Raw genomic sequence first — 22,992 nt, forward strand, 5'->3', positions numbered from 1 at the left:
TCCTGTTATGGTAAGATCCTATTTATCTTGGATAAATCTGCCAAATCAAAAGAATTGATTTATTCAGAAAATGTAGATTTTCAAACTGGCTTTTTTTAATGTGCCATTTTGACTGAATGGGGTTGTGAAATTAAGAACTGAGTATTCTTTTACTTTACTCATTTTAAGGATTAATTTCTAAAAGATGCTTGCTATTTTTAGGCATTTTACTGTCATAAATATTTCTAGTATGTCACAATTTTTTTCTTTACAAATATTCCAAGGGCAACTTTTTTGGGGGGCTCTAACTGATTAAATAATAAGTATGTTATTTTTGTCGGTAATATTGTTTCCGAGGTATCCTTTTTTCCCTTTCATAGAAAACTGTGACGTAGATGCAATTCCTTTCTCAAATCAAACAACGGCTGATTCTTTGGACCATGATGCAAGTATCGTTATAGCCTGTAACAGTGGGTACTCTACCGGTATGGGTATTCTAACAGAGCTCATGTGTGATAACGGAACCCTTTCTGCACCTGTTCCTTCCTGTTATGGTAAGATCCTATTAATCTTGGATAAATCTGCCAAATAAAAAAAATTGATTTATTCAGAAAATATAGATTTTCAAACTGGCTTTTTTTAATGTGTCATTTTGACTGAATGGGGTTGTGAAATTAAGAACTGAGTATTCTTTTACTTTACTCATTTTAAGGATTAATTTCTAAAAGATGCTTGCTATTTTTAGGCATTTTACTGTCATAAATATTTCTAGTATGTTTGAATTTTTTTCTTTACAAATATTCCAAGGGCAACTTTTTTGGGGGGCTCTAACTGATTAAATAATAAGTATGTTACTGTTGTGGGTAAAATTGTTACCGAGGTATATTTTTTTTCCCTCTCATAGAAAACTGTGACGTAGATGCAATTCCTTTCTCAAATCAAACAACGGCTGATTCTTTGGACCATGATGAAAGTATTGTTATAGCCTGTAACAGTGGCTTCTCTACCGGTATGGGTATTCTAACAGAGCTCATGTGTGATAACGGAACCCTTTCTGCACCTGTTCCTTCCTGTTATGGTAAGATCCTATTTATCTTGGATAAATCTGCCAAATCAAAAGAATTGATTTATTCAGAAAATGTAGATTTTCAAACTGGCTTTTTTTAATGTGCCATTTTGACTGAATGGGGTTGTGAAATTAAGAACTGAGTATTCTTTTACTTTACTCATTTTAAGGATTGATTTCTAAAAGATGCTTGCTATTTTTAGGCATTTTACTGTCATAAATATTTCTAGTATGTCACAATTTTTTTCTTTACAAATATTCCAAGGGCAACTTTTTTGGGGGGCTCTAACTGATTAAATAATAAGTATGTTATTTTTGTGGGTAAAATTTTACTGTCATAAATATTTCTAGTATGTCACAATTTTTTTCTTTACAAATATTCCAAGGGCAACTTTTTTGGGGGGCTCTAACTGATTAAATAATAAGTATGTTATTTTTGTGGGTAAAATTGTTACCGAGGTATATTTTTTTTCCCTCTCATAGAAAACTGTGACGTAGATGCAATTCCTTTCTCAAATCAAACAACGGCTGATTCTTTGGACCATGATGCAAGTATCGTTATAGCCTGTAACAGTGGGTACTCTACCGGTATGGGTATTCTAACAGAGCTCATGTGTGATAACGGAACCCTTTCTGCACCTGTTCCTTCCTGTTATGGTAAGATCCTATTAATCTTGGATAAATCTGCCAAATAAAAAAAATTGATTTATTCAGAAAATGTGGATTTTCAAACTGGCTTTTTTTAATGTGTCATTTTGACTGAATGGGGTTGTGAAATTAAGAACTGAGTATTCTTTTACTTTACTCATTTTAAGGATTAATTTCTAAAAGATGCTTGCTATTTTTAGGCATTTTACTGTCATAAATATTTCTAGTATGTTTGAATTTTTTTCTTTACAAATATTCCAAGGGCAACTTTTTTGGGGGGGCTCTAACTGATTAAATAATAAGTATGTTATTTTTGTTGGTAATATTGTTACCGAGGTATATTTTTTTTCCCTCTCATAGAAAACTGTGACGTAGATGCAATTCCTTTCTCAAATCAAACAACGGCTGATTCTTTGGACCATGATGAAAGTATTGTTATAGCCTGTAACAGTGGCTTCTCTACCGGTATGGGTATTCTAACAGAGCTCATGTGTGATAACGGAACCCTTTCTGCACCTGTTCCTTCCTGTTATGGTAAGATCCTATTTATCTTGGATAAATCTGCCAAATCAAAAGAATTGATTTATTCAGAAAATGTAGATTTTCAAACTGGCTTTTTTTAATGTGCCATTTTGACTGAATGGGGTTGTGAAATTAAGAACTGAGTATTCTTTTACTTTACTCATTTTAAGGATTAATTTCTAAAAGATGCTTGCTATTTTTAGGCATTTTACTGTCATAAATATTTCTAGTATGTCACAATTTTTTTCTTTACAAATATTCCAAGGGCAACTTTTTTGGGGGGCTCTAACTGATTAAATAATAAGTATGTTATTTTTGTCGGTAATATTGTTTCCGAGGTATCCTTTTTTCCCTTTCATAGAAAACTGTGACGTAGATGCAATTCCTTTCTCAAATCAAACAACGGCTGATTCTTTGGACCATGATGCAAGTATCGTTATAGCCTGTAACAGTGGGTACTCTACCGGTATGGGTATTCTAACAGAGCTCATGTGTGATAACGGAACCCTTTCTGCACCTGTTCCTTCCTGTTATGGTAAGATCCTATTAATCTTGGATAAATCTGCCAAATAAAAAAAATTGATTTATTCAGAAAATATAGATTTTCAAACTGGCTTTTTTTAATGTGTCATTTTGACTGAATGGGGTTGTGAAATTAAGAACTGAGTATTCTTTTACTTTACTCATTTTAAGGATTAATTTCTAAAAGATGCTTGCTATTTTTAGGCATTTTACTGTCATAAATATTTCTAGTATGTTTGAATTTTTTTCTTTACAAATATTCCAAGGGCAACTTTTTTGGGGGGCTCTAACTGATTAAATAATAAGTATGTTACTGTTGTGGGTAAAATTGTTACCGAGGTATATTTTTTTTCCCTCTCATAGAAAACTGTGACGTAGATGCAATTCCTTTCTCAAATCAAACAACGGCTGATTCTTTGGACCATGATGAAAGTATTGTTATAGCCTGTAACAGTGGCTTCTCTACCGGTATGGGTATTCTAACAGAGCTCATGTGTGATAACGGAACCCTTTCTGCACCTGTTCCTTCCTGTTATGGTAAGATCCTATTTATCTTGGATAAATCTGCCAAATCAAAAGAATTGATTTATTCAGAAAATGTAGATTTTCAAACTGGCTTTTTTTAATGTGCCATTTTGACTGAATGGGGTTGTGAAATTAAGAACTGAGTATTCTTTTACTTTACTCATTTTAAGGATTGATTTCTAAAAGATGCTTGCTATTTTTAGGCATTTTACTGTCATAAATATTTCTAGTATGTCACAATTTTTTTCTTTACAAATATTCCAAGGGCAACTTTTTTGGGGGGCTCTAACTGATTAAATAATAAGTATGTTATTTTTGTGGGTAAAATTTTACTGTCATAAATATTTCTAGTATGTCACAATTTTTTTCTTTACAAATATTCCAAGGGCAACTTTTTTGGGGGGCTCTAACTGATTAAATAATAAGTATGTTATTTTTGTGGGTAAAATTGTTACCGAGGTATATTTTTTTTCCCTCTCATAGAAAACTGTGACGTAGATGCAATTCCTTTCTCAAATAAAACAACGGCTGATTCTTTGGACCATGATGCAAGTATCGTTATAGCCTGTAACAGTGGGTACTCTACCGGTATGGGTATTCTAACAGAGCTCATGTGTGATAACGGAACCCTTTCTGCACCTGTTCCTTCCTGTTATGGTAAGATCCTATTAATCTTGGATAAATCTGCCAAATAAAAAAAATTGATTTATTCAGAAAATGTGGATTTTCAAACTGGCTTTTTTTAATGTGTCATTTTGACTGAATGGGGTTGTGAAATTAAGAACTGAGTATTCTTTTACTTTACTCATTTTAAGGATTAATTTCTAAAAGATGCTTGCTATTTTTAAGCATTTTACTGTCATAAATATTTCTAGTATGTTTGAATTTTTTTCTTTACAAATATTCCAAGGGCAACTTTTTTTGGGGGCTCTAACTGATTAAATAATAAGTATGTTACTGTTGTGGGTAAAATTGTTACCGAGGTATATTTCTTTTCCCTCTCATAGAAAACTGTGACGTAGATGCAATTCCTTTCTCAAATCAAACAACGGCTGATTCTTTGGACCATGATGAAAGTATTGTTATAGCCTGTAACAGTGGCTTCTCTACCGGTATGGGTATTCTAACAGAGCTCATGTGTGATAACGGAACCCTTTCTGCACCTGTTCCTTCCTGTTATGGTAAGATCCTATTTATCTTGGATAAATCTGCCAAATCAAAAGAATTGATTTATTCAGAAAATGTAGATTTTCAAACTGGCTTTTTTTAATGTGCCATTTTGACTGAATGGGGTTGTGAAATTAAGAACTGAGTATTCTTTTACTTTACTCATTTTAAGGATTAATTTCTAAAAGATGCTTGCTATTTTTAGGCATTTTACTGTCATAAATATTTCTAGTATGTCACAATTTTTTTCTTTACAAATATTCCAAGGGCAACTTTTTTGGGGGGCTCTAACTGATTAAATAATAAGTATGTTATTTTTGTGGGTAAAATTTTAATGTCATAAATATTTCTAGTATGTCACAATTTTTTTCTTAACAAATATTCCAAGGGCAACTTTTTTGGGGGGCTCTAACTGATTAAATAATAGGTATGTTATTTTTGTGGGTAAAATTGTTACCGAGGTATATTTTTTTTCCCTCTCCTAGAAAACTGTGACGTAGATGCAATTCCTTTCTCAAATCAAACAACGGCTGATTCTTTGGACCATGATGCAAGTATCGTTATAGCCTGTAACAGTGGGTACTCTACCGGTATGGGTATTCTAACAGAGCTCATGTGTGATAACGGAACCCTTTCTGCACCTGTTCCTTCCTGTTATGGTAAGATCCTATTAATCTTGGATAAATCTGCCAAATAAAAAAAATTGATTTATTCAGAAAATGTGGATTTTCAAACTGGCTTTTTTTAATGTGTCATTTTGACTGAATGGGGTTGTGAAATTAAGAACTGAGTATTCTTTTACTTTACTCATTTTAAGGATTAATTTCTAAAAGATGCTTGCTATTTTTAGGCATTTTACTGTCATAAATATTTGTAGTATGTTTGAATTTTTTTCTTTACAAATATTCCAAGGGCAACTTTTTTTGGGGGGCTCTAACTGATTAAATAATAAGTATGTTATTTTTGTTGGTAATATTGTTACCGAGGTATATTTTTTTTCCCTCTCATAGAAAACTGTGACGTAGATGCAATTCCTTTCTCAAATCAAACAACGGCTGATTCTTTGGACCATGATGAAAGTATTGTTATAGCCTGTAACAGTGGCTTCTCTACCGGTATGGGTATTCTAACAGAGCTCATGTGTGATAACGGAACCCTTTCTGCACCTGTTCCTTCCTGTTATGGTAAGATCCTATTTATCTTGGATAAATCTGCCAAATCAAAAGAATTGATTTATTCAGAAAATGTAGATTTTCAAACTGGCTTTTTTTAATGTGCCATTTTGACTGAATGGGGTTGTGAAATTAAGAACTGAGTATTCTTTTACTTTACTCATTTTAAGGATTAATTTCTAAAAGATGCTTGCTATTTTTAGGCATTTTACTGTCATAAATATTTCTAGTATGTCACAATTTTTTTCTTTACAAATATTCCAAGGGCAACTTTTGGGGGGGGGCTCTAACTGATTAAATAATAAGTATGTTATTTTTGTCGGTAATATTGTTTCCGAGGTATCCTTTTTTCCCTTTCATAGAAAACTGTGACGTAGATGCAATTCCTTTCTCAAATCAAACAACGGCTGATTCTTTGAACCATGATGCAAGTATCGTTATAGCCTGTAACAGTGGGTACTCTACCGGTATGGGTATTCTAACAGAGCTCATGTGTGATAACGGAACCCTTTCTGCACCTGTTCCTTCCTGTTATGGTAAGATCCTATTAATCTTGGATAAATCTGCCAAATAAAAAAAATTGATTTATTCAGAAAATATAGATTTTCAAACTGGCTTTTTTTAATGTGTCATTTTGACTGAATGGGGTTGTGAAATTAAGAACTGAGTATTCTTTTACTTTACTCATTTTAAGGATTAATTTCTAAAAGATGCTTGCTATTTTTAGGCATTTTACTGTCATAAATATTTCTAGTATGTTTGAATTTTTTTCTTTACAAATATTCCAAGGGCAACTTTTTTGGGGGGCTCTAACTGATTAAATAATAAGTATGTTACTGTTGTGGGTAAAATTGTTACCGAGGTATATTTTTTTTCCCTCTCATAGAAAACTGTGACGTAGATGCAATTCCTTTCTCAAATCAAACAACGGCTGATTCTTTGGACCATGATGAAAGTATTGTTATAGCCTGTAACAGTGGCTTCTCTACCGGTATGGGTATTCTAACAGAGCTCATGTGTGATAACGGAACCCTTTCTGCACCTGTTCCTTCCTGTTATGGTAAGATCCTATTTATCTTGGATAAATCTGCCAAATCAAATGAATTGATTTATTCAGAAAATGTAGATTTTCAAACTGGCTTTTTTTAATGTGCCATTTTGACTGAATGGGGTTGTGAAATTAAGAACTGAGTATTCTTTTACTTTACTCATTTTAAGGATTAATTTCTAAAAGATGCTTGCTATTTTTAGGCATTTTACTGTCATAAATATTTGTAGTATGTTTGAATTTTTTTCTTTACAAATATTCCAAGGGCAACTTTTTTGGGGGGCTCTAACTGATTAAATAATAAGTATGTTATTTTTGTGGGTAAAATTTTACTGTCATAAATATTTCTAGTATGTCACAATTTTTTTCTTTACAAATATTCCAAGGGCAACTTTTTTGGGGGGCTCTAACTGATTAAATAATAAGTATGTTATTTTTGTGGGTAAAATTGTTACCGAGGTATATTTTTTTTCCCTCTCATAGAAAACTGTGACGTAGATGCAATTCCTTTCTCAAATAAAACAACGGCTGATTCTTTGGACCATGATGCAAGTATCGTTATAGCCTGTAACAGTGGGTACTCTACCGGTATGGGTATTCTAACAGAGCTCATGTGTGATAACGGAACCCTTTCTGCACCTGTTCCTTCCTGTTATGGTAAGATCCTATTAATCTTGGATAAATCTGCCAAATAAAAAAAATTGATTTATTCAGAAAATGTGGATTTTCAAACTGGCTTTTTTTAATGTGTCATTTTGACTGAATGGGGTTGTGAAATTAAGAACTGAGTATTCTTTTACTTTACTCATTTTAAGGATTAATTTCTAAAAGATGCTTGCTATTTTTAGGCATTTTACTGTCATAAATATTTCTAGTATGTTTGAATTTTTTTCTTTACAAATATTCCAAGGGCAACTTTTTCGGGGGGGCTCTAACTGATTAAATAATAAGTATGTTATTTTTGTTGGTAATATTGTTACCGAGGTATATTTTTTTTCCCTTTCATAGAAAACTGTGACGTAGATGCAATTCCTTTCTCAAATCAAACAACGGCTGATTCTTTGGACCATGATGAAAGTATTGTTATAGCCTGTAACAGTGGCTTCTCTACCGGTATGGGTATTCTAACAGAGCTCATGTGTGATAACGGAACCCTTTCTGCACCTGTTCCTTCCTGTTATGGTAAGATCCTATTTATCTTGGATAAATCTGCCAAATCAAAAGAATTGATTTATTCAGAAAATGTAGATTTTCAAACTGGCTTTTTTTAATGTGCATTTTGACTGAATGGGGTTGTGAAATTAAGAACTGAGTATTCTTTTACTTTACTCATTTTAAGGATTAATTTCTAAAAGATGCTTGCTATTTTTAGGCATTTTACTGTCATAAATATTTCTAGTATGTCACAATTTTTTTCTTTACAAATATTCCAAGGGCAACTTTTGGGGGGGGGCTCTAACTGATTAAATAATAAGTATGTTATTTTTGTCTGTAATATTGTTTCCGAGGTATCCTTTTTTCCCTTTCATAGAAAACTGTGACGTAGATGCAATTCCTTTCTCAAATCAAACAACGGCTGATTCTTTGGACCATGATGCAAGTATCGTTATAGCCTGTAACAGTGGGTACTCTACCGGTATGGGTATTCTAACAGAGCTCATGTGTGATAACGGAACCCTTTCTGCACCTGTTCCTTCCTGTTATGGTAAGATCCTATTAATCTTGGATAAATCTGCCAAATAAAAAAAATTGATTTATTCAGAAAATATAGATTTTCAAACTGGCTTTTTTTAATGTGTCATTTTGACTGAATGGGGTTGTGAAATTAAGAACTGAGTATTCTTTTACTTTACTCATTTTAAGGATTAATTTCTAAAAGATGCTTGCTATTTTTAGGCATTTTACTGTCATAAATATTTCTAGTATGTTTGAATTTTTTTCTTTACAAATATTCCAAGGGCAACTTTTTTGGGGGGCTCTAACTGATTAAATAATAAGTATGTTATTTTTGTGGGTAAAATTGTTACCGAGGTATATTTTTTTTCCCTCTCATAGAAAACTGTGACGTAGATGCAATTCCTTTCTCAAATAAAACAACGGCTGATTCTTTGGACCATGATGCAAGTATCGTTATAGCCTGTAACAGTGGGTACTCTACCGGTATGGGTATTCTAACAGAGCTCATGTGTGATAACGGAACCCTTTCTGCACCTGTTCCTTCCTGTTATGGTAAGATCCTATTAATCTTGGATAAATCTGCCAAATAAAAAAAATTGATTTATTCAGAAAATGTGGATTTTCAAACTGGCTTTTTTTAATGTGTCATTTTGACTGAATGGGGTTGTGAAATTAAGAACTGAGTATTCTTTTACTTTACTCATTTTAAGGATTAATTTCTAAAAGATGCTTGCTATTTTTAGGCATTTTACTGTCATAAATATTTCTAGTATGTTTGAATTTTTTTCTTTACAAATATTCCAAGGGCAACTTTTTTGGGGGGGCTCTAACTGATTAAATAATAAGTATGTTATTTTTGTTGGTAATATTGTTACCGAGGTATATTTTTTTCCCTCTCATAGAAAACTGTGACGTAGATGCAATTCCTTTCTCAAATCAAACAACGGCTGATTCTTTGGACCATGATGAAAGTATTGTTATAGCCTGTAACAGTGGCTTCTCTACCGGTATGGGTATTCTAACAGAGCTCATGTGTGATAACGGAACCCTTTCTGCACCTGTTCCTTCCTGTTATGGTAAGATCCTATTTATCTTGGATAAATCTGCCAAATCAAAAGAATTGATTTATTCAGAAAATGTAGATTTTCAAACTGGCTTTTTTTAATGTGCATTTTGACTGAATGGGGTTGTGAAATTAAGAACTGAGTATTCTTTTACTTTACTCATTTTAAGGATTAATTTCTAAAAGATGCTTGCTATTTTTAGGCATTTTACTGTCATAAATATTTCTAGTATGTCACAATTTTTTTCTTTACAAATATTCCAAGGGCAACTTTTTGGGGGGGGCTCTAACTGATTAAATAATAAGTATGTTATTTTTGTCTGTAATATTGTTTCCGAGGTATCCTTTTTTCCCTTTCATAGAAAACTGTGACGTAGATGCAATTCCTTTCTCAAATCAAACAACGGCTGATTCTTTGGACCATGATGCAAGTATCGTTATAGCCTGTAACAGTGGGTACTCTACCGGTATGGGTATTCTAACAGAGCTCATGTGTGATAACGGAACCCTTTCTGCACCTGTTCCTTCCTGTTATGGTAAGATCCTATTAATCTTGGATAAATCTGCCAAATAAAAAAAATTGATTTATTCAGAAAATATAGATTTTCAAACTGGCTTTTTTTAATGTGTCATTTTGACTGAATGGGGTTGTGAAATTAAGAACTGAGTATTCTTTTACTTTACTCATTTTAAGGATTAATTTCTAAAAGATGCTTGCTATTTTTAGGCATTTTACTGTCATAAATATTTCTAGTATGTTTGAATTTTTTTCTTTACAAATATTCCAAGGGCAACTTTTTTGGGGGGCTCTAACTGATTAAATAATGAGTATGTTACTGTTGTGAGTAAAATTGTTACCGAGGTATATTTTTTTTCCCTCTCATAGAAAACTGTGACGTAGATGCAATTCCTTTCTCAAATCAAACAACGGCTGATTCTTTGGACCATGATGAAAGTATTGTTATAGCCTGTAACAGTGGCTTCTCTACCGGTATGGGTATTCTAACAGAGCTCATGTGTGATAACGGAACCCTTTCTGCACCTGTTCCTTCCTGTTATGGTAAGATCCTATTTATCTTGGATAAATCTGCCAAATCAAAAGAATTGATTTATTCAGAAAATGTAGATTTTCAAACTGGCTTTTTTTAATGTGCCATTTTGACTGAATGGGGTTGTGAAATTAAGAACTGAGTATTCTTTTACTTTACTCATTTTAAGGAGTAATTTCTAAAAGATGCTTGCTATTTTTAGGCATTTTACTGTCATAAATATTTCTAGTATGTCACAATTTTTTTCTTTACAAATATTCCAAGGGCAACTTTTTTGGGGGGCTCTAACTGATTAAATAATAAGTATGTTATTTTTGTGGGTAAAATTTTACTGTCATAAATATTTCTAGTATTTCACAATTTTTTTCTTTACAAATATTCCAAGGGCAACTTTTTTTGGGGGCTCTAACTGATTAAATAATAAGTATGTTATTTTTGTGGGTAAAATTGTTACCGAGGTATATTTTTTTTCCCTCTCATAGAAAACTGTGACGTAGATGCAATTCCTTTCTCAAATAAAACAACGGCTGATTCTTTGGACCATGATGCAAGTATCGTTATAGCCTGTAACAGTGGGTACTCTACCGGTATGGGTATTCTAACAGAGCTCATGTGTGATAACGGAACCCTTTCTGCACCTGTTCCTTCCTGTTATGGTAAGATCCTATTAATCTTGGATAAATCTGCCAAATAAAAAAAATTGATTTATTCAGAAAATGTGGATTTTCAAACTGGCTTTTTTTAATGTGTCATTTTGACTGAATGGGGTTGTGAAATTAAGAACTGAGTATTCTTTTACTTTACTCATTTTAAGGATTAATTTCTAAAAGATGCTTGCTATTTTTAGGCATTTTACTGTCATAAATATTTCTAGTATGTTTGAATTTTTTTCTTTACAAATATTCCAAGGGCAACTTTTTTGGGGGGGCTCTAACTGATTAACTAATAAGTATGTTATTTTTGTTGGTAATATTGTTACCGAGGTATATTTTTTTTCCCTCTCATAGAAAACTGTGACGTAGATGCAATTCCTTTCTCAAATCAAACAACGGCTGATTCTTTGGACCATGATGAAAGTATTGTTATAGCCTGTAACAGTGGCTTCTCTACCGGTATGGGTATTCTAACAGAGCTCATGTGTGATAACGGAACCCTTTCTGCACCTGTTCCTTCCTGTTATGGTAAGATCCTATTTATCTTGGATAAATCTGCCAAATCAAAAGAATTGATTTATTCAGAAAATGTAGATTTTCAAACTGGCTTTTTTTAATGTGCCATTTTGACTGAATGGGGTTGTGAAATTAAGAACTGAGTATTTTTTTACTTTACTCATTTTAAGGATTAATTTCAAAAAGATGCTTGCTATTTTTAAGCATTTTACTGTCATAAATATTTCTAGTATGTTTGAATTTTTTTCTTTACAAATATTCCAAGGGCAACTTTTTTGGGGGGCTCTAACTGATTAAATAATAAGTATGTTATTTTTGTTGGTAATATTGTTACCGAGGTATATTTTTTTCCCTCTCATAGAAAACTGTGACGTAGATGCAATTCCTTTCTCAAATCAAACAACGGCTGATTCTTTGGACCATGATGAAAGTATCGTTATAGCCTGTAACAGTGGCTACTCTTCCAGTATGGGTATTCTAACAGAGCTCATGTGTGATAATGGAACCCTTTCTGCACCTGTTCCTGTCTGTTATGGTAAGATCCTATTAATCTTGGATAAATCTGCCAAATCAAAAGAATTGATTTCTTCAGAAAATGTAGATTTTCAAACTGGCTTTTTTTAATGTGCCATTTTGACTGAATGGGGTTGTGAAATTAAGAACTGAGTATTCTTTTACTTTACTCATTTTAAGGATTAATTTCTAAAAGATGCTTGCTATTTTTAGGCATTTTACTGTCATAAATATTTCTAGTATGTCACAATTTTTTTCTTTACAAATATTCCAAGGGCAACTTTTGGGGGGGGCTCTAACTGATTAAATAATAAGTATGTTATTTTTGTCGGTAATATTGTTTCCGAGGTATCCTTTTTTCCCTTTCATAGAAAACTGTGACGTAGATGCAATTCCTTTCTCAAATCAAACAACGGCTGATTCTTTGGACCATGATGCAAGTATCGTTATAGCCTGTAACAGTGGGTACTCTACCGGTATGGGTATTCTAACAGAGCTCATGTGTGATAACGGAACCCTTTCTGCACCTGTTCCTTCCTGTTATGGTAAGATCCTATTAATCTTGGATAAATCTGCCAAATAAAAAAATATTGATTTATTCAGAAAATGTAGATTTTCAAACTGGCTTTTTTTAATGTGTCATTTTGACTGAATGGGGTTGTGAAATTAAGAACTGAGTATTCTTTTACTTTACTCATTTTAAGGATTAATTTCTAAAAGATGCTTGCTATTTTTAGGCATTTTACTGTCATAAATATTTCTAGTATGTTTGAATCTTTTTTCTTTACAAATATTCCAAGGGCAACTTTTTTGGGGGGCTCTAACTGATTAAATAATAAGTATGTTACTGTTGTGGGTAAAATTGTTACCGAGGTATATTTTTTTTCCCTCTCATAGAAAACTGTGACGTAGATGCAATTCCTTTCTCAAATCAAACAACGGCTGATTCTTTGGACCATGATGAAAGTATCGTTATAGCCTGTAACAGTGGCTACTCTTCCAGTATGGGTATTCTAACAGAGCTCATGTGTGATAATGGAACCCTTTCTGCACCTGTTCCTGTCTGTTATGGTAAGATCCTATTTATCTTGGATAAATCTGCCAAATCAAAAGAATTGATTTATTCAGAAAATGTAGATTTTCAAACTGGCTTTTTTTAATGTGCCATTTTGACTGAATGGGGTTGTGAAATTAAGAACTGAGTATTCTTTTACTTTACTCATTTTAAGGATTAATTTCTAAAAGATGCTTGCTATTTTTAGGCATTTTACTGTCATAAATATTTCTAGTATGTCACAATTTTTTTCTTTACAAATATTCCAAGGGCAACTTTTGGGGGGGGCTCTAACTGATTAAATAATAAGTATGTTATTTTTGTCGGTAATATTGTTTCCGAGGTATCCTTTTTTCCCTTTCATAGAAAACTGTGACGTAGATGCAATTCCTTTCTCAAATCAAACAACGGCTGATTCTTTGGACCATGATGCAAGTATCGTTATAGCCTGTAACAGTGGGTACTCTACCGGTATGGGTATTCTAACAGAGCTCATGTGTGATAACGGAACCCTTTCTGCACCTGTTCCTTCCTGTTATGGTAAGATCCTATTAATCTTGGATAAATCTGCCAAATAAAAAAATATTGATTTATTCAGAAAATGTAGATTTTCAAACTGGCTTTTTTTAATGTGTCATTTTGACTGAATGGGGTTGTGAAATTAAGAACTGAGTATTCTTTTACTTTACTCATTTTAAGGATTAATTTCTAAAAGATGCTTGCTATTTTTAGGCATTTTACTGTCATAAATATTTCTAGTATGTTTGAATCTTTTTTCTTTACAAATATTCCAAGGGCAACTTTTTTTGGGGGCTCTAACTGATTAAATAATAAGTATGTTACTGTTGTGGGTAAAATTGTTACCGAGGTATATTTTTTTTCCCTCTCATAGAAAACTGTGACGTAGATGCAATTCCTTTCTCAAATCAAACAACGGCTGATTCTTTGGACCATGATGAAAGTATTGTTATAGCCTGTAACAGTGGCTTCTCTACCGGTATGGGTATTCTAACAGAGCTCATGTGTGATAACGGAACCCTTTCTGCACCTGTTCCTTCCTGTTATGGTAAGATCCTATTTATCTTGGATAAATCTGCCAAATCAAAAGAATTGATTTATTCAGAAAATGTAGATTTTCAAACTGGCTTTTTTTAATGTGCCATTTTGACTGAATGGGGTTGTGAAATTAAGAACTGAGTATTCTTTTACTTTACTCATTTTAAGGATTAATTTCTAAAAGATGCTTGCTATTTTTAGGCATTTTACTGTCATAAATATTTCTAGTATGTCACAATTTTTTTCTTTACAAATATTCCAAGGGCAACTTTTTTGGGGGGCTCTAACTGATTAAATAATAAGTATGTTATTTTTGTGGGTAAAATTTTACTGTCATAAATATTTCTAGTATGTCACAATTTTTTTTCTTTACAAATATTCCAAGGGCAACTTTTTTGGGGGGCTCTAACTGATTAAATAATAAGTATGTTATTTTTGTGGGTAAAATTGTTACCGAGGTATATTTTTTTCCGTCTCATAGAAAACTGTGACGTAGATGCAATTTCTTTCTCAAATAAAACAACGGCTGATTCTTTGGACCATGATGCAAGTATCGTTATAGCCTGTAACAGTGGGTACTCTACCGGTATGGGTATTCTAACAGAGCTCATGTGTGATAACGGAACCCTTTCTGCACCTGTTCCTTCCTGTTATGGTAAGATCCTATTAATCTTGGATAAATCTGCCAAATAAAAAAAATTGATTTATTCAGAAAATGTGGATTTTCAAACTGGCTTTTTTTAATGTGTCATTTTGACTGAATGGGGTTGTGAAATTAAGAACTGAGTATTCTTTTACTTTACTCATTTTAAGGATTAATTTCAAAAAGATGCTTGCTATTTTTAAGCATTTTACTGTCATAAATATTTCTAGTATGTTTGAAATTTTTTCTTTACAAATATTCCAAGGGCAACTTTTTTGGGGGGCTCTAACTGATTAAATAATAAGTATGTTACTGTTGTGGGTAAAATTGTTACCGAGGTATATTTTTTTTCCCTCTCATAGAAAACTGTGACGTAGATGCAATTCCTTTCTCAAATCAAACAACGGCTGATTCTTTGGACCATGATGAAAGTATTGTTATAGCCTGTAACAGTGGCTTCTCTACCGGTATGGGTATTCTAACAGAGCTCATGTGTGATAACGGAACCCTTTCTGCACCTGTTCCTTCCTGTTATGGTAAGATCCTATTTATCTTGGATAAATCTGCCAAATCAAAAGAATTGATTTATTCAGAAAATGTAGATTTTCAAACTGGCTTTTTTTAATGTGCCATTTTGACTGAATGGGGTTGTGAAATTAAGAACTGAGTATTCTTTTACTTTACTCATTTTAAGGATTAATTTCTAAAAGATGCTTGCTATTTTTAGGCATTTTACTGTCATAAATATTTCTAGTATGTCACAATTTTTTTCTTTACAAATATTCCAAGGGCAACTTTTTTGGGGGGCTCTAACTGATTAAATAATAAGTATGTTATTTTTGTGGGTAAAATTTTACTGTCATAAATATTTCTAGTATGTCACAATTTTTTTTCTTTACAAATATTCCAAGGGCAACTTTTTTGGGGGGCTCTAACTGATTAAATAATAAGTATGTTATTTTTGTGGGTAAAATTGTTACCGAGGTATATTTTTTTCCGTCTCATAGAAAACTGTGACGTAGATGCAATTTCTTTCTCAAATAAAACAACGGCTGATTCTTTGGACCATGATGCAAGTATCGTTATAGCCTGTAACAGTGGGTACTCTACCGGTATGGGTATTCTAACAGAGCTCATGTGTGATAACGGAACCCTTTCTGCACCTGTTCCTTCCTGTTATGGTAAGATCCTATTAATCTTGGATAAATCTGCCAAATAAAAAAAATTGATTTATTCAGAAAATGTGGATTTTCAAACTGGCTTTTTTTAATGTGTCATTTTGACTGAATGGGGTTGTGAAATTAAGAACTGAGTATTCTTTTACTTTACTCATTTTAAGGATTAATTTCTAAAAGATGCTTGCTATTTTTAGGCATTTTACTGTCATAAATATTTCTAGTATGTTTGAATTTTTTTCTTTACAAATATTCCAAGGGCAACTTTTTTGGGGGGGCTCTAACTGATTAAATAATAAGTATGTTATTTTTGTTGGTAATATTGTTACCGAGGTATATTTTTGTTCCCTCTCATAGAAAACTGTGACGTAGATGCAATTCCTTTCTCAAATCAAACAACGGCTGATTCTTTGGACCATGATGAAAGTATTGTTATAGCCTGTAACAGTGGCTTCTCTACCGGTATGGGTATTCTAACAGAGCTCATGTGTGATAACGGAACCCTTTCTGCACCTGTTCCTTCCTGTTATGGTAAGATCCTATTTATCTTGGATAAATCTGCCAAATCAAAAGAATTGATTTATTCAGAAAATGTAGATTTTCAAACTGGCTTTTTTTAATGTGCCATTTTGACTGAATGGGGTTGTGAAATTAAGAACTGAGTATTTTTTTACTTTACTCATTTTAAGGATTAATTTCTAAAAGATGCTTGCTATTTTTAAGCATTTTACTGTCATAAATATTTCTAGTATGTTTGAATTTTTTTCTTTACAAATATTCCAAGGGCAACTTTTTTTGTGGGCTCTAACTGATTAAATAATAAGTATGTTATTTTTGTTGGTAATATTGTTACCGAGGTATATTTTTTTCCCTCTCATAGAAAACTGTGACGTAGATGCAATTCCTTTCTCAAATCAAACAACGGCTGATTCTTTGGACCATGATGAAAGTATCGTTATAGCCTGTAACAGTGGCTACTCTTCCAGTATGGGTATTCTAACAGAGCTCATGTGTGATAATGGAACCCTTTCTGCACCTGTTCCTGTCTGTTATGGTAAGATCCTATTAATCTTGGATAAATCTGCCAAATCAAAAGAATTGATTTCTTCAGAAAATGTAGATTTTCAAACTGGCTTTTTTTAATGTGCCATTTTGACTGAATGGGGTTGTGAAATTAAGAACTGAGTATTCTTTTACTTTACTCATTTTAAGGATTAATTTCTAAAAGATGCTTGCTATTTTTAGGCATTTTACTGTCATAAATATTTCTAGTATGTCACAATTTTTTTCTTTACAAATATTCCAAGGGCAACTTTTTTGGGGGGCTCTAACTGATTAAATAATAAGTATGTTATTTTTGTGGGTAAAATTTTACTGTCATAAATATTTCTAGTATGTCACAATTTTTTTCTTTACAAATATTCCAAGGGCAACTTTTTTTGGGGGCTCTAACTGATTAAATAATAAGTATGTTATTTTTGTGGGTAAAATTGTTACCGAGGTATATTTTTTTTCCCTCTCATAGAAAACTGTGACGTAGATGCAATTCCTTTCTCAAATCAAACAACGGCTGATTCTTTGGACCATGATGAAAGTATTGTTATAGCCTGTAACAGTGGCTTCTCTACCGGTATGGGTATTCTAACAGAGCTCATGTGTGATAACGGAACCCTTTCTGCACCTGTTCCTTCCTGTTATGGTAAGATCCTATTTATCTTGGATAAATCTGCCAAATCAAAAGAATTGATTTATTCAGAAAATGTAGATTTTCAAACTGGCTTTTTTTAATGTGCCATTTTGACTGAATGGGGTTGTGAAATTAAGAACTGAGTATTTTTTTACTTTACTCATTTTAAGGATTAATTTCAAAAAGATGCTTGCTATTTTTAAGCATTTTACTGTCATAAATATTTCTAGTATGTTTGAATTTTTTTCTTTACAAATATTCCAAGGGCAACTTTTTTGGGGGGCTCTAACTGATTAAATAATAAGTATGTTACTGTTGTGGGTAAAATTGTTACCGAGGTATATTTTTTTTCCCTCTCATAGAAAACTGTGACGTAGATGCAATTCCTTTCTCAAATCAAACAACGGCTGATTCTTTGGACCATGATGAAAGTATTGTTATAGCCTGTAACAGTGGCTTCTCTACCGGTATGGGTATTCTAACAGAGCTCATGTGTGATAACGGAACCCTTTCTGCACCTGTTCCTTCCTGTTATGGTAAGATCCTATTTATCTTGGATAAATCTGCCAAATCAAAAGAATTGATTTATTCAGAAAATGTAGATTTTCAAACTGGCTTTTTTTAATGTGCCATTTTGACTGAATGGGGTTGTGAAATTAAGAACTGAGTATTCTTTTACTTTACTCATTTTAAGGATTAATTTCTAAAAGATGCTTGCTATTTTTAGGCATTTTACTGTCATAAATATTTCTAGTATGTCACAATTTTTTTCTTTACAAATATTCCAAGGGCAACTTTCTTGGGGGGCTCTAACTGATTAAATAATAAGTATGTTATTTTTGTGGGTAAAATTTTACTGTCATAAATATTTCTAGTATGTCACAATTTTTTTTCTTTACAAATATTCCAAGGGCAACTTTTTTGGGGGGCTCTAACTGATTAAATAATAAGTATGTTATTTTTGTGGGTAAAATTGTTACCGAGGTATATTTTTTTTCCCTCTCATAGAAAACTGTGACGTAGATGCAATTCCTTTCTCAAATCAAACAACGGCTGATTCTTTGGACCATGATGCAAGTATCGTTATAGCCTGTAACAGTGGGTACTCTACCGGTATGGGTATTCTAACAGAGCTCATGTGTGATAACGGAACCCTTTCTGCACCTGTTCCTTCCTGTTATGGTAAGATCCTATTAATCTTGGATAAATCTGCCAAATAAAAAAAATTGATTTATTCAGAAAATGTGGATTTTCAAACTGGCTTTTTTTAATGTGTCATTTTGACTGAATGGGGTTGTGAAATTAAGAACTGAGTATTCTTTTACTTTACTCATTTTAAGGATTAATTTCTAAAAGATGCTTGCTATTTTTAGGCATTTTACTGTCATAAATATTTCTAGTATGTTTGAATTTTTTTCTTTACAAATATTCCAAGGGCAACTTTTTTGGGGGGGCTCTAACTGATTAACTAATAAGTATGTTATTTTTGTTGGTAATATTGTTACCGAGGTATATTTTTTTTCCCTCTCATAGAAAACTGTGACGTAGATGCAATTCCTTTCTCAAATCAAACAACGGCTGATTCTTTGGACCATGATGAAAGTATTGTTATAGCCTGTAACAGTGGCTTCTCTACCGGTATGGGTATTCTAACAGAGCTCATGTGTGATAACGGAACCCTTTCTGCACCTGTTCCTTCCTGTTATGGTAAGATCCTATTTATCTTGGATAAATCTGCCAAATCAAAAGAATTGATTTATTCAGAAAATGTAGATTTTCAAACTGGCTTTTTTTTATGTGCCATTTTGACTGAATGGGGTTGTGAAATTAAGAACTGAGTATTTTTTTACTTCACTCATTTTAAGGATTAATTTCTAAAAGATGCTTGCTATTTTTAAGCATTTTACTGTCATAAATATTTCTAGTATGTTTGAATTTTTTTCTTTACAAATATTCCAAGGGCAACTTTTTTTGTGGGCTCTAACTGATTAAATAATAAGTATGTTATTTTTGTTGGTAATATTGTTACCGAGGTATATTTTTTTCCCTCTCATAGAAAACTGTGACGTAGATGCAATTCCTTTCTCAAATCAAACAACGGCTGATTCTTTGGACCATGATGAAAGTATTGTTATAGCCTGTAACAGTGGCTTCTCTACCGGTATGGGTATTCTAACAGAGCTCATGTGTGATAACGGAACCCTCTCTGCACCTGTTCCTTCCTGTTATGGTAAGATCCTATTTATCTTGGATAAATCTGCCAAATCAAAAGAATTGATTTATTCAGAAAATGTAGATTTTCAAACTGGCTTTTTTTAATGTGCCATTTTGACTGAATGGGGTTGTGAAATTTAGAACTGAGTATTCTTTTACTTTACTCATTTTAAGGATTAATTTCTAAAAGATGCTTGCTATTTTTAAGCATTTTACTGTCATAAATATTTCTAGTATGTTTGAATTTTTTTCTTTACAAATATTCCAAGGGCAACTTTTTTGGGGGGCTCTAACTGATTAAATAATAAGTATGTTATTTTTGTTGGTAATATTGTTACCGAGGTATATTTTTTTCCCTCTCATAGAAAACTGTGATGTAGATGCAATTCCTTTCTCAAATCAAACAACGGCTGATTCTTTGGACCATGATGCAAGTATCGTTATAGCCTGTAACAGTGGGTACTCTACCGGTATGGGTATTCTAACAGAGCTCATGTGTGATAACGGAACCCTTTCTGCACCTGTTCCTTCCTGTTATGGTAAGATCCTATTTATCTTGGATAAATCTGCCAAATCAAAAGAATTGATTTATTCAGAAAATGTAGATTTTCAAACTGGCTTTTTTTAATGTGCCATTTTGACTGAATGGGGTTGTGAAATTAAGAACTGAGTATTCTTTTACTTTACTCATTTTAAGGATTAATTTCTAAAAGATGCTTGCTATTTTTAGCCATTTTACTGTCATAAATATTTCTAGTATGTCACAATTTTTTTCTTTACAAATATTCCAAGGGCAACTTTTTTGGGGGGCTCTAACTGATTAAATAATAAGTATGTTATTTTTGTGGGTAAAATTTTACTGTCATAAATATTTCTAGTATGTCACAATTTTTTTCTTTACAAATATTCCAAGGGCAACTTTTTTGGGGGGCTCTAACTGATTAAATAATAAGTATGTTATTTTTGTGGGTAAAATTGTTACCGAGGTATATTTTTTTTCCCTCTCATAGAAAACTGTGACGTAGATGCAATTCCTTTCTCAAATCAAACAACGGCTGATTCTTTGGACCATGATGAAAGTATTGTTATAGCCTGTAACAGTGGCTTCTCTACCGGTATGGGTATTCTAACAGAGCTCATTTGTGATAACGGAACCCTTTCTGCACCTGTTCCTTCCTGTTATGGTAAGATCCTATTTATCTTGGATAAATCTGCCAAATCAAAAGAATTGATTTATTCAGAAAATGTAGATTTTCAAACTGGCTTTTTTTAATGTGCCATTTTGACTGAATGGGGTTGTGAAATTAAGAACTGAGTATTTTTTTACTTTACTCATTTTAAGGATTAATTTCTAAAAGATGCTTGCTATTTTTAAGCATTTTACTGTCATAAATATTTCTAGTATGTTTGAATTTTTTTCTTTACAAATATTCCAAGGGCAACTTTTTGGGGGGGCTCTAACTGATTAAATAATAAGTATGTTATTTTTGTTGGTAATATTGTTACCGAGGTATATTTTTTTCCCTCTCATAGAAAACTGTGACGTAGATGCAATTCCTTTCTCAAATCAAACAACGGCTGATTCTTTGGACCATGATGAAAGTATCGTTATAGCCTGTAACAGTGGCTACTCTTCCAGTATGGGTATTCTAACAGAGCTCATGTGTGATAATGGAACCCTTTCTGCACCTGTTCCTGTCTGTTACGGTAAGATCCTATTAATCTTGGATAAATCTGCCAAATCAAAAGAATTGATTTCTTCAGAAAATGTAGATTTTCAAACTGGCTTTTTTTAATGTGCCATTTTGACTGAATGGGGTTGTGAAATTAAGAACTGAGTATTCTTTTACTTTACTCATTTTAAGGATTAATTTCTAAAAGATGCTTGCTATTTTTAGGCATTTTACTGTCATAAATATTTCTAGTATGTCACAATTTTTTTCTTTACAAATATTCCAAGGGCAACTTTTTTGGGGGGCTCTAACTGATTAAATAATAAGTATGTTATTTTTGTGGGTAAAATTTTACTGTCATAAATATTTCTAGTATGTCACAATTTTTTTCTTTACAAATATTCCAAGGGCAACTTTTTTTGGGGGCTCTAACTGATTAAATAATAAGTATGTTATTTTTGTGGGTAAAATTGTTACCGAGGTATATTTTTTTTCCCTCTCATAGAAAACTGTGACGTAGATGCAATTCCTTTCTCAAATCAAACAACGGCTGATTCTTTGGACCATGATGAAAGTATTGTTATAGCCTGTAACAGTGGCTTCTCTACCGGTATGGGTATTCTAACAGAGCTCATGTGTGATAACGGAACCCTTTCTGCACCTGTTCCTTCCTGTTATGGTAAGATCCTATTTATCTTGGATAAATCTGCCAAATCAAAAGAATTGATTTATTCAGAAAATGTAGATTTTCAAACTGGCTTTTTTTAATGTGCCATTTTGACTGAATGGGGTTGTGAAATTAAGAACTGAGTATTTTTTTACTTTACTCATTTTAAGGATTAATTTCAAAAAGATGCTTGCTATTTTTAAGCATTTTACTGTCATAAATATTTCTAGTATGTTTGAAATTTTTTCTTTACAAATATTCCAAGGGCAACTTTTTTGGGGGGCTCTAACTGATTAAATAATAAGTATGTTACTGTTGTGGGTAAAATTGTTACCGAGGTATATTTTTTTTCCCTCTCATAGAAAACTGTGACGTAGATGCAATTCCTTTCTCAAATCAAACAACGGCTGATTCTTTGGACCATGATGAAAGTATTGTTATAGCCTGTAACAGTGGCTTCTCTACCGGTATGGGTATTCTAACAGAGCTCATGTGTGATAACGGAACCCTTTCTGCACCTGTTCCTTCCTGTTATGGTAAGATCCTATTTATCTTGGATAAATCTGCCAAATCAAAAGAATTGATTTATTCAGAAAATGTAGATTTTCAAACTGGCTTTTTTTAATGTGCCATTTTGACTGAATGGGGTTGTGAAATTAAGAACTGAGTATTCTTTTACTTTACTCATTTTAAGGATTAATTT

At 32.5% G+C, this 22,992-nt stretch overlaps 1 protein-coding gene across 1 annotated transcript in view; it reads left to right on the forward strand.

Moving 5' to 3' along the window:
* The first annotated feature begins 1,532 nt into the window (after window positions 1-1,532).
* Window positions 1,533-22,992, forward strand: part of LOC135155445 (uncharacterized) — a 51,658-nt gene continuing 30,198 nt past the window's right edge. Inside the window, exons 1-3 of the mRNA XM_064104409.1 lie at window positions 1,533-1,702; window positions 2,054-2,227; window positions 2,577-2,744. Coding sequence (XP_063960479.1) covers window positions 1,636-1,702; window positions 2,054-2,227; window positions 2,577-2,744 — 409 coding nt within the window. The 5' untranslated portion in view covers window positions 1,533-1,635. The remainder of the gene's footprint in view (window positions 1,703-2,053; window positions 2,228-2,576; window positions 2,745-22,992) is intronic.

Source organism: Lytechinus pictus, chromosome 9, assembly GCF_037042905.1.
Source record: "Lytechinus pictus isolate F3 Inbred chromosome 9, Lp3.0, whole genome shotgun sequence".
In the NCBI taxonomy this organism is placed as follows: Eukaryota; Metazoa; Echinodermata; class Echinoidea; order Temnopleuroida; family Toxopneustidae; genus Lytechinus; species Lytechinus pictus.